Source organism: Anolis carolinensis, chromosome X (genome assembly GCF_035594765.1).
Source record: "Anolis carolinensis isolate JA03-04 chromosome X, rAnoCar3.1.pri, whole genome shotgun sequence".
NCBI classification, from domain to species: domain Eukaryota; kingdom Metazoa; phylum Chordata; class Lepidosauria; order Squamata; family Dactyloidae; genus Anolis; species Anolis carolinensis.
The window spans coordinates 2,680,215-2,693,135 of record NC_085847.1 but is presented as its reverse complement, the minus strand read 5'-3'; the positions used below and the strand labels follow the sequence as shown (position 1 = coordinate 2,693,135).

General features: G+C 40.1%; 1 protein-coding gene across 5 annotated transcripts in view; it reads left to right on the top strand.

Annotated features, from left to right (window-relative positions):
- cltcl1 (clathrin heavy chain like 1) overlaps positions 1-12,921 on the top strand; it is a 44,975-nt gene that overhangs the window by 9,754 nt on the left and 22,300 nt on the right. For all 5 annotated transcript variants that reach the window (XR_009999993.1, XM_062958442.1, XM_062958443.1 and 2 more), the window contains exons 2-9: positions 1,116-1,323; positions 6,434-6,702; positions 6,951-7,112; positions 7,973-8,086; positions 9,653-9,826; positions 9,983-10,180; positions 11,961-12,161; positions 12,711-12,863. Coding sequence is in view for 4 of the 5 variants with exons in the window: in XM_062958442.1 (XP_062814512.1) it covers positions 1,116-1,323; positions 6,434-6,702; positions 6,951-7,112; positions 7,973-8,086; positions 9,653-9,826; positions 9,983-10,180; positions 11,961-12,161; positions 12,711-12,863 (1,479 nt within the window). In the remaining variant the exon portion in view is untranslated. The remainder of the gene's footprint in view (positions 1-1,115; positions 1,324-6,433; positions 6,703-6,950; positions 7,113-7,972; positions 8,087-9,652; positions 9,827-9,982; positions 10,181-11,960; positions 12,162-12,710; positions 12,864-12,921) is intronic.

Genomic DNA, 12,921 nt, shown 5'->3' with positions numbered 1-12,921 from the left:
GCATGGTGCTTCCTGCAATCTTTGTTGCCAGTGTCGCTTTGTGTATAACGTTTTTTAAAATGCAGTTCGATCTATATGGTTATGTCTAAATAACTCTATGAGATGATCCTGATTTGAAGATCGGGAGACCTTCTTCGTGAAGGAAATGTTTTGCCTTTTTCTATTTTCCGATCTTCTGCTTCATGTTTCTGATGAAGTAGAGTGAGTCTATGGAAACTTAGACAAAAGGGAGTCAAGTTGTCCTTTTCAGATTTACCAGTTAAAACCGGCCTAGTATCAATATCTAAAATCTCTTTAGATCTAAATATCTGTTTAGTCCAGCAAAAATTGTTGTTTTGGGTGTATTGGACATTACCGTGCCTTTTTAAGAAAAAGCAATGTCTTAACTAAATGTTGGTGATGTAATTCAACTCATGCTTCCTTGTGGCACAGATGTTCATTGTTACTACCTTTTGGTTGAATGTGTTACAACGTGTTCCTTTTGATTGAATGTCTCACAATGTGTTCACTTTGGTTGGATGTGTCACAATGTGTTCACTTTGGCTGGATGTATTACAACATTTTCATTTTGTATTACAAATATATTTGACCTTTACGGAAGCTCGCTCTTTTAAATTACATTCTGGTGGAATTTAGCCAAGAATACCTTTTTAAAATCCTGTATGCTTTTATTATTTCAAAGAGATTGATTTTCCAAGGTCCGAAAGATTAACGGCCATTGTGCATCTTTCTATTTTCAGAATATATGTTACTGCTTTAGTTATACATAAATACACATTTTATCAAAGTTAGCTTCTATCATATTTTAGAACTATGGCCATCATCTATCAGGGTAGATATACAGTACTTACCTTCCCTTTTTAATTTTTTTCAATCTTTTCTATTTCTTTTCTTTGCAATCACAATTCATACCTTCATTTTTTAAAAATATATATGTCTATATATTGACTACTTACTCTAAAACCAGGTTGAAGGAGCCAGTGCCATCCAGCAAAAACTTACAGTAATTGTGATTGAAATTGCTTCTTACTGAATAGTTAGGAAAGTCTCTTTACTTAAAGTTGTGGTGAAGTAAGAGTCAAACTAACTGTTGATTTCTCGCCCCCACGCCTTAGCTCCAAAATCTTGGAATTAATCCAGCAAACATTGGATTCAGTACCTTAACGATGGAGTCTGACAAATTCATATGTATCAGAGAGAAAGTGGGTGAGCAAGCACAAGTTGTGATCATAGACATGAGCGACCCGACAACTCCTATCAGACGCCCAATCTCTGCCGAAAGTGCCATCATGAACCCTGCTTCGAAAGTGATTGCTCTCAAAGGTAAGTTCAGCTGCCTTGGATTCACCTGGAATGGTGCAGTCGGGCAGTTGTCCTGTCTTGGTTCTGTTTTGAATTGGAATGCAATTAATTGCGTAAAATCTGAACAGTAACTGTTGTAAAAATTAGAAGGCTGGGGATAGTGGAAGAATTTTGAGAATTAAATGGTATTGGGAAGGAAGTGGTTTGCCAGTGGTATATTTTAACAGAGGGCTTGTCAGAACAAACTATTTCAAAATTAATCTTAGGATTATACTGCACTGCAAAACTGGTATTTTTAGGGCTGAGGAAAATTCTTAGACGCCAACAATTCCAAGTTAGAGTACTTTTTCCAGCCAAGTGTTTAGCTGCAGTGATTTCCCAGCTTTTGAGCATAACAATTGGGTTTATTTTAGAAACAGGCTGAACTGTGTAAGTAAAAATGATGATAAATAAGCTTCTGTGGCTTGCTTGACTTTGAGGTGCCATAGCATACCAAAATGTCCCTTATAGGTTGATGCTTTGTAAAAATATAAATCAGTTTCACTGTTACTGACTCTGTACTTTTTTTCCTGCATTCTTGTCTTAAAACAGATGGTGAGTTGATTTTGTCCTGACGCACTTCATGTTTAATAGTATGGAATGGTCTAATCTCATAAAAAGTACTGAATTCTCTTTTTGAAAAAAGGAAGAAAGAGAAAAAAAAAGCAATTTGGCACAGAGGGTGAATTGGGATGTGGACACTACAACCTGAATTGGGGGCAATTCTTATTGGTCATGACTTGCTGGTTGTAACTGTACCAAGAGAAGGCCCTATGCAGCCCCATCATAGTACGGTTAACTGGCAAAAACCGAGTGGCAATACTTTTATGAGAGACCTCTGCTAGCATGGTGTCTTGTGTGCCAGTCACTGATTTAATCCTTAAATGTGGTTCTTGGTCCCCAAAGTCCATGGCAATATTCACAGGGGTCCACGATGTGCTATTTAATCTTGAACTTGCATTGGGAATCTTGGAGCGATGTGTCTGGGCAGCTGACACGTCCCATCTCCAAACTTTCTTAAACATCCCTCAGTGGGAATTGCGGGCTGTGAAATATGCTCTCCGGGGCAAATAAAACACCAGTGGTAGCTTTTGTCTTACGATACCTACATAAGGTTTAAATTCTAATGATCTTGGGCCCCTGTGCATCAAGCTACTGGCCAGGAAAGCTAATATTTAGTGATAACCCTGGAAAAAACTCTTATCCAATGCACTACTCCATTGCTATGCATTAAATACTAGTCACAGAGATGCAAGTAACTTTTGAGACATAACTTAATGTCTCTCTTCGCTGCTCCCTCCCCATGCATTCCATTATGGATTCCTCTAGCACTACCATATCTGTTTTTGCTTGCAGTTGCTTTTTTGTGTGTAAAGAATCCAGATAGACCTGACAACATCTGTCCACAATATAACTATTCAGTAATAGGGCTGCAGCTTGCATAAGAAAAGTATAGACCAGCTTGAATATAAAAGCATTTAGAAAAGCACTCCAAATGTTCCCTGCAGATTGGAGTGTGGCAGTGACAAATGCAGAGATTCTGTGCCGTCCTTGAAATTCTTGTTTCTAGGGTGAGCAATACATAGACAATACCACTTCTTCAGGAAAGCAACGCATCTCTCTAACCTGTGACAAGAGTATGGTGGGCGCATACAAATTGCATTTCTGAATTGCATGTGGAACTCCCACAGTGACCCCAGCATTCTTGTCCTTGTATCTCTGTATTCTGTTTTGTTCTGTGCCACGAGAATGTCTACGGTATCCGTGTTGGGCAGAATGGGGGAATGCGGCACTTTGGGGGAGACATTTCCATCTGCGTAGCATGGGAATGCGAAAACCACAATTTCACGCCCTTCTTTTGCACAGATGTAAAGTTTCCAGAACCTTCTTTTGTATAATTTGAATGGTGGGGGATGTATTCCTGGCTGCAGTTGCTAAGTCACCTGAAGATAACAGAATTCTGCTTTTACAAGATCAGCAACTGTAATGCAGTTGTGCAATTCTTGCTTCTTTGTGCTAATCCTTTTGTTTTGTTTTTTGAGATTAGACTCTTATGAGTAATCTTCATTGGTGAGACAGTAAAATGCAGTTTTATCTGATGAAAAGAACTTTGCTTAAAAGCTGGAGTGAAATTGTTGTTCTTGCCCAAAATTCTGTTGGAGCGTTCTGGTCCAAAGCACCTCACTCAAACATGAGCCTTTCCCCGGTTCCTTTTTTGCTTCTCCTGTGGCAATAAATCTAGATCAACTAGTTGTAAACTAGACTCTTGGGTATGAGTTGGAGGATAAAGGCTTCTTGGAACTTGTGGCTTTCTAAAGTCTTCTGAAATCTACCTGTACATATAGGTGTGCAAAGTCTGTAACTGAGAGCAGCACCTATTGAATTTGATGTGGACTCTCACTGATAAAAGGTCGTCATCTAGCTTGTAAGGTTCCACAGGTTTCTTGGGCAAGAGACCAATGTGGTTACTACTCCTAAAAGTGAGCGTAACAACCAAATGTACATTCCCAGGGCTTATTGACATACAGAGAGAGAGGGAGTGAGAGGGAAAGTTCTTGTTTTACATAGACTTCTGGGTTGTTTTTTTAGTATTTCAATATGATGTTACCCTTATTTTTGAACTGTTAGGCTTCTTCATGGCAGCTATTTCAATACTAAAGCCTCTTTAATAAGAGGGGAGTTGACCTTCTGCAAGTTGAGTATACCTTGTCCGAAATGCTTTGGACCAGAAGTGTTTTGGATTTCAGAATACCTGCATTTCGATCTTTGTACGCAGAGAGATATCTTGGAGAGAGGACCCAAACCAAAACATGAAATTAATTTTTGTTTCATAGGCACCTTAAGCAGTTTGAATGTAATTTTAATAATTTTGTGCATGAAACCACGTTTGTGTCACATAACCATTTGAGAAGGCAAAGTAAATCAAGTCACCCATGTGGTCAGTTTTGGATTTTAGAATAAGGAATTCTGGATAAGGGATGCTGAGCCATGGAAAATATGTTGTTAAATATGCCACACCAATAAGTGTAAACTGAAGAAATGCTGTGCTAATACATAGAAATATAAAGCCAAAATCTAGTTGCAGGGTCAAGATTAAAGAATGGGCATTCAAGACTGCCAGCTTGAATTTTATAGGCCTGATTGCAAAGAGAAGCAAAGCCGCTTTGAGTTCCCTTTGGGAGAGATAAAGCGGGGTATAAATAATAATAATAATAATAATTATTATTATTAATTTAGTTGGGAGAGAAGGCCTCCCTTGTAACTGAAGCATCAAGGCATGCAGGCAGCTAAAATTCCTTCTTCAATTCTGTAAAGGGATTTCCCTCTGATCTTTCCATCCTGTATGAAGCCATGTTGTTTGGCAGCCACAGGTTTCTTCTGTCTCTGGTGTTTGGATATTTTCCTCTTTACCCTTAGAAAGAAAATAGTGTTTCACTTCTTTTCCTGCCTCCTGTCCATATCCATGCTGTTTCTCCTTCCCCTTCGCAGCCCAGCCCATTCACATTTTAGAGAAAAGTAGTAGCAATTTGGCTTGCCTCTGAATGGGGAGAGTTAAGCTTGGCGGCGTAGACCTCAGTGCTTTTAGAGGTCTGCAATAGAAATGGCAATTGGGGAAGGAGTTGCTGAAATATAATTAGAGAAAATGTGTCAGTGTTTGGTTTGAGAATGGCACATTTCTGTTTGAGCCCTACCGGAAATTGACCTGCTTTAGCGCCAGTCGCTCACAAATGACACTGAGCACATGTGAAAATTGCAATGTTATTTTCGCTGGTAATTTTCTGTGATGTTCTATGTTGTCAGTAACCCAATTCTCAAAAGTGTCTGCTCATGGTATTTAGCTTAAGATTGCAGCAAATGGGACTGTGAAACTATTTTCTAGCTGTAAAAGGCCAGGAGAGGGAGAAATAAACTCTACACAAAAATAAACATAAGAAAGGCAATTCGGAGCCAGAGGCTACAGTGGTAATAGATAGCTGTCGTTATGTGAGTTATCATCTCTAGTTGGTTTGGAGCTGAAAGGAGCAAGCTAGGTCATGCGCAACCTTTCAGTTATGCTTTCAAGAAAAATGTTAAGCAAAAAAATTTAGCATATCGTAGGTTGGAAGGTTGCTTAATGCCTGCGTCTTAAAATTCTCCTCCTTTCATGCCTTGAGTTAAAGCAATATCTTTAGAAAGCCCAGTTGAATGTAGATTTTCTTTGTGAAAAGGGATTCAGCCTTTTAAACTGATAGTGATGTACTGCTGTGTCCTTCCTACTTGGATGAAAAAGGGGATTAGAGACAAGCCTGTTGCATGCCAGCCTTCTAACATAGATTCTGATCACAACATTGGGTCAAGTGCAGAGTAGAAAAAGGACAAAAATGGATTTTGCTTTGTCAGAGTCTAGAAGTTATCTGGCCTCAATCATTCCCAGGTTTGTCTTCATGTAATATTATGATAACATATTACAAAGTGTTTGGCATTTTTTTCTTTAGTAATGCCTTCTGTTAGAGAGTGTATTTTGCCAAACTGCCGTCTTTTAACTGCTTTGTGCCATAAACTGCAATCTCCCACCTGTTCTCCCCATCTTCTTAAAGGGGCTTTTACCTTGAAAGGCAGGAAGTGAAACAGGGATTAGCGGATGGCTTTTGTGTCCTATGGGACAATGCTGCCCTTGGCTTTACTCTCTTGAATTCTAAGTGATCTTGCTGCTTAATCGGTGCCTCCTGCCATAGCATCCTCAGTCTATTGAAATAGATGGGACTCTGGATAAAGTGCTCCTCTGTTAGGTCTTCGAGGTTCATCCCCAGCCATTCAGGCTCCACTTCCGGTGTTAAAAATCATGCCAGATCTACACACAAAGCAGAGAGGTGGCAAAAGTGACTGTAGCAGTTCAGCTGGGACTGCTTGTAAAAAACACGCTATTTTCTTGCAACGGCTGCTGCATAGTACTATAGATCCCCTTTTCTGGCACCTTAATTTTCTTCCTATGTCTCTGAGGCCAATTGTAATCTTAGGAACTCTTCTTTCATACAAAAAACAGGGAACTACACTTGTTCAGTAACCTTTCAGGAGGCTGTGATAACCTTTGTTTTTCTGCCTTGTATGCCAGCGGGGAAAACCCTCCAGATTTTTAACATTGAGATGAAAAGTAAAATGAAAGCACACACAATGGCCGAGGAGGTGATCTTTTGGAAATGGATATCTGTGAACACAGTGGCCTTAGTGACGGAGACGGCTGTGTATCACTGGAGCATGGAAGGGGACTCTCTGCCCCAAAAGATGTTCGACAGGCACGCCAGTCTCGCAGGTTGCCAAATCATCAATTACAGAACGGATGAGAATCAAAAGTGGCTGCTCCTCATAGGAATCTCCGCCCAGGTAAGGAAAGCCATGAAGGTGATGCAAGTATTGGAGTCTCAAAACGTTACCTGTTAAAAAAGAAATCTTTTTCAATCTGCTGCTGCTCACCATATATGGCAAACTTGTAAACCATGACATGGATCTGAGTCTTAGCAGTTGGAGTCTTTTGTGATAGACAGCCTGGAGGGAATTAAGAGATATGAATTGTTGGATGTGAAGCTGTTCAGTGTTTCAGCTATTGAGTGTTTGTATGTTTGCTTCCGTAGCAAAACCGTGTGGTTGGCGCTATGCAGCTGTATTCGGTGGATCGAAAAGTCTCACAGCCTATCGAAGGACACGCAGCAGCCTTTGCGGAGTTCAAGATAGAAGGAAATGGCAAGCCTTCCACCCTTTTCTGTTTTGCAGTGCGTAGCCCCGCAGGTGGCAAGGTAAAAACCATATATTTGATTACCTTCATATCGAAAAGAGGCTTTTTCTACTTATAGAGGTTTGGCTTTGTACATCTGGTGGTGATCCTGCACCTTTCCCAACGCCGCTTGACAGATACTGAAATTGACAATATTGGACTTACCCAATGCAGGACTTCTTCTGTAAGGAATGGGAGACTCCATCTCCTTTTCCACTCTGCATTCACCAAATTGACGTTGGTCTGAGTTCCTGAGCTGGGTGCAGTTTACAAATAGGCCTTCAGATTCCAGTGATGTGATCTTGATGCACAGGCTCCTTCCAAACTCGGGTCCCTTACAAACCCAAAACATAGAATGTTGTTGGCAACCCCCCCCCCCCCCCCCTGTCATTTTCAATGCTTACTTTTAAAAGTAATTTTCAATTAGACATGGCTTTTCTACGGCAACAGAACAACTACTGTATATACTTGAGTATAAGCCTAGTTTTTCAGCCCTTTTTTAGGGCTGAAAAAGCTCCCCTTGGCTTATACTCGAGTGAGGGTCCTGGCCGGCTTCTATTCAGGTCGGCTTATACTTGAGTATATAGGTATTCAGAGTTGGACAGTCTTATCTTATTAAAGTCTTATTATTATCTTAAATTACAGTTTTTTTAATAAATATTCAAAAACATTTAACCTACTGATGCCTCAAATAATGCAATTTTATTAATATCTATTTTTATTTTTGAATTTGACCTGTAGCTGCTGCATTTCCCACCCTTGTCTTATACTCGAGTCAATAAGTTTTCCCAGTTTTTGTGGTAAAATTAGGTGCCTCGGCTTATATTTGGGTTGGCTTATACTCGAGTATATACGAGTAATTATAATTCTGTCTCGTTTCAGTTGCATATCATCGAAGTGGGCCAGCCTGCCTCTGGAAACCAGCCTTTTGTCAAGAAAGCAGTTGATGTGTTCTTTCCGCCTGAGGCTCAAACTGATTTCCCTGTAGCAATGCAGGTAATGTCACAGAAGTGGATTTAAACATATGTTGATTGGGCCACATTGTATTGAGTGTTGCGATAGCACTATGTAACCTCAAGCTTTTTACAGGCAGTCATGGATAGATAACAGATCTATGACATAGCAAAATGACCCAGAATTGAGTGAATCCATTGCGGAATTGGCCTGTAGTTTGTACAAACTAGATTAGCATGCAAAAGTTTGTGTCTACTTTTGTTCGAGTGACAATAGGGTGCTTCTATTCTGTAGAATTAATGTAGTTTGACACCACTTTAACTGCTATGGCTCAATGCTATGGAATCCTGGGAGATGTAGTTTGGTGAGGCACCAGCTCTCTTTCGTATAGAGGGAAAAATATTTGGTAAAATTACAATTTCCGTCATTCCATAGCCGCAAGCCATGGCAGTTAAAGCGATGTCGAAGTGCATTAGTTCTACAGTATAAATACATCCATAGATCCCACTTAACAGGCTGCTCTAGAAACCAGAGGACATCCCGAAGCTGAAAATAGGTGAGGTTTCAATGTTTCCTGTTTGAATGCCATTGGAAATGTCTAAACTCTCTGGGGAAGACAGAGCGGAACTCCTCCTTTTAGCTAAAAGCTGTCTCTGGTTTTTTGTTAGAGTGTTGGCAATGATGTAAATACAAGGAAAAAATGCTTAATTTTTCCTCTAGAATGCTTAGGTACACAAGTCCCCTTGAGAGTCACGTGTGATGGTTACAACAGGGAATGTAGGTCAACGTAATGATACAAAATGAAGACTGTAGAGCCTTTAGTAGCCATGTTCTCTAATGAGTTTTCATTAAAATGTTTACCTAATGACATATAAGAAGAATATGAAGGAGTTCAAAAACAATTTATGAACCTTAAATGCAACTGAGCAGTAGATGTAATCAGCTGAGGAAGTCCTGTGTAAATAAATATATTATTTCTAGATTATAAATGCAAAACATGAGGTAGGATAACGTTGGGTGAGTAGAGATCAAGACCCAACATAGGTGAGCAGGAAAAGGAGCACTGTTTTGGAAAGATCAGCGCGTTTTTTCAAGAAAGCATCTGTCTCAGTACAGGCTTTCAATTGAGATCTTTGCATGGAGCTGGGTCTTTTTGTCCCTGGAGATGGAGCAGGGCATGTATTGTATCTGAAAGGTGGACTTGGGCTGAAAAAGTGAATTGCTCAGATCAAGTGTGCTTTTGGAGCTAAAGGTCATACTTTTGTGAGTTGGAGGAGTGTCAGCTTTTCAGAACTTCAAGTGTTTTCACATCAGACATAAAAGCACCTAGCTTCCATTTCAAAATGGTACCAGATCTTTAATTGGAAGTGTGAGAAAGATGTATTGAGTCCTTGCTGCAAGGCAGAGATGGGAATTGGGTGCCTCTCCAGACATTGCTGGGCTGCTATTCCCACCAGAGCTAGTGGCGAGGAATGGTGGGAGATGCATGTTCAACAATACCTGGCGGGCTGTAAAACTCCAACTCCTGTCATAGGGTTAGTCTGCAGCCCTAACTGAGCTTTTGAATTCTTACAAGTTAACCATGTCTTCTTTTTCTGTCTTTGGTAGATTGGAACAAAACATGGTGTTATCTATCTGATCACAAAGTATGGATACATTCACATGTATGATTTGGAATCTGGTGTCTGCATCTACATGAACCGTATTAGTGCGGACACCATCTTTGTCACGGCTCCTCATGAACCTACCTCTGGTATAATTGGAGTGAACAAAAAGGGGCAGGTAAGGCATGAAACCTCTAAACCAAAAGTCTAGGATTATAAGCCTTTGCCTCTCCACTCCTTGATGAATCACCACACTATCAATGCTATTTATAAACCCCACCAGCATGGCATGAGTTTGTCGCCATTGATTTGTCATTGTGTTCTGTCTTCCTAGGTACTCTCTGTTTGTGTGGAAGAAGATAACATTGTCAATTACGCCACCAATGTGCTCCAGAATCCGGACTTGGGACTGCGTATGGCAATCCGGAGTAACTTGGCTGGAGCGGAGGAACTCTTCGCCAGGAAGTTTAATACTCTTTTTGCACAAGGAAACTACGCAGAAGCAGCCAAAGTTGCCGCATCTGCACCAAAGGTAAGACGTGATAAACGATGTGTAATTTTTATTGTAAATTTGCTAACATTTAACCTTGGTTAAAGCATCAGGCAGTCCCCAGCCATTCTAGAATGCTGTGTTGTGTGATGTTGCTCCTTCTTCAAAGAGGAACGAACGGCTTCTAGAGAAGTTTAAGTAGTTGCTTCTTACCAGGAATAACAAATTAGTACTTGTCCCACTGAATATTAATATTATGTTTTGTTTTACTATGTTATTGTATAAGCATTTTTATTTGATGTTGTTGTCTTGTATGTATTTTATTTTGTTTTATTGTAATTGTTTGGGCTTGGCCCCATGTTAGCCGCCCCTAGTCCCTTCGGGGAGGTGGAGGCGGGATACAAAAATAAAGTTGTTGTTGTTATGGAATGAATGCTCTTGGACTCCACTTTAAATACTATCGCTCCATACTATGCGTTCCTGGGAGTTATAGTTTCCCAAGGTCCATACCCTCCTCTTCGGTGTATCTGCACTGGAGAATAAATGCACTAAGGACCCAATTTAAATGCCATTATTATTATTATTATTATTATTATTATTATTATTATTATTATTATTATTATTCCTAAAGAGTACTCTTTCCTTGCCCACTGTCTGCAGTTATTTTTGTAGCACCTTAAGGCATGTGAGCATATTGCATACATTAAGCCTGCTTGCAACTTTAGTTGCCTGTTTGGAACTTAAGGACAACTGGAATATCTGAAGGAGCATTATTGCTTGGTCAGATGTGGATCCCATAGTATGAAATAGTACCAAAGTGTGTTTAGGATTTGAATCTTACATTTACTGATTATGAGCTCAGGTACATTTCGCCTTCTGATGCCTCAATTAATGTCATTTTATTGGTGTCTATTTTTTATTTCTGAAATATACCGCTCTCGGCTTATACTGGAGTCAATTTTTCCCAGTTTTTTTGTGGTAAAATTAGGTGCCTCGGCTTATATTCGGGTCGGCTTATACTTGAGTATATACGGTACACACAAACATAGATTGATCAGTCGATAGATACAGGCATTCATACATACATACATAGAAACATACAGTAGAGTCTCACTTATCCAAGACTCTCTTATCCAAGCCTCTGGATTATCCAAGCCATTTTTGTAGTCAATGTTTTCAATATATCGTGATATTTTGGTGCTAAATTCGTAAATACAGTAATTACAACATAACATTACTGCGTATTGAACTACTTTTTCTGTCAAATTTGTTGTATAACATGATGTTTTGGTGCTTAATTTGTAAAATCATAACCTAATTTGATGTTTAATAGGCTTTTCCTTAATATCCAAGATATTTGCTTATCCAAGGTTCTGCCAGTCCGTTTAGCTTGAATAAGTGAGACTCTAATGTATATTTTTTCACTTTTATCAAATAAATTTAGATGGATAGACAGATTATATAGGACTTTTGGAACCAAATTTGAACCTGGAACATTACTAGATTCTCTTTTGGAAATACCAGTTTACTCTGCCTTTTAATTTAGATGTCCTTCAGAGGGAATTGGGCAATTTATTGAGGATAGATCTTTGAAGGCTCTTAGACATGACTAAATAAAACATTTCAGCATCCATATGAGAGGGTTGATACCAGGGAAATAACAGGAGATGGTTATTGCTTTCAAGCCTTTCTTTGGACTAAGGTGTTGGACCATTCCAATGGTTTAGATGCAGTATTCTACAACAGCAAACTGGGTAAGCCCTGGCTATCTTTTTGGAAACTTCTTTGAAGCAGACCTCCTGCTCTCTGTTCCAACCTTTAGGGAATCCTACGAACCAGTGATACCATTCGGAAGTTCCAGAGCGTGCCTGCACAACCGGGGCAGGCCTCGCCCTTGCTGCAGTATTTTGGCATCCTCCTCGATCAAGGCCAGCTCAACAAGTTTGAGTCGCTCGAACTCTGCCGTCCCGTCCTTCAACAAGGCCGCAAACAGCTGCTAGAAAAATGGCTGAAAGAAGATAAGGTGAGCCAATAACCATTCAGATGTCCTTGGTCTACATAAACCGCCCAGACACAGGAAGACAGGTGCATGGCACGGAAACATTTCTGCTCATGATTTCTGCCTTGCTGATGCTCTGCTGTGTGCCCGCAATGCTTACTCAAAGAATTGCACGATTGTGTGTCTATAAGGATACCTTCTACAGCCTAGTGTCTTTGCAATGGCTTGGACTCTCAATCCTCTAATCTCAGCCAGAACCAAACACTGCTTTTAAATCCACCTGAAGCTGGTAGCATTTTTTAAAGCAAAGAACACCAGCTGGCAAAAGCTGGGCTGCATTCCTGCACTAACAATAGAGTTCTCTTCTTGAGCATTGAGTTGAATCATGGAGAATCAGGAGAGCATAACCTGCATTTCCAGGGCAACAATTTCAGTTGGGGGAAGAGATGAGTTACAGATAGTATTGGCCCAAGAAGGCCGGTTGAGTCGAAATCTTCTTTCTAGTGCTAGCAAAGCAAATGCAGCTTAAACCTGAGACTTGTGTTGGTTCTGAAACGCTCTTCTCTGTTTCAGCTGGAATGCTCTGAGGAACTGGGAGACCTAGTCAAGTCTGCGGACCCAACTCTTGCCCTCAGCGTTTATCTCCGTGCAAATGTCCCGAACAAAGTAATCCAGTGTTTTGCAGAAACTGGTCAGTTCCAGAAAATTGTCCTTTATGCCAAAAAGGTAAATATCTCACCTTCCCCTTTTGAAAAGTATGTGATTGTGTAAGCCTTAGTTGCAA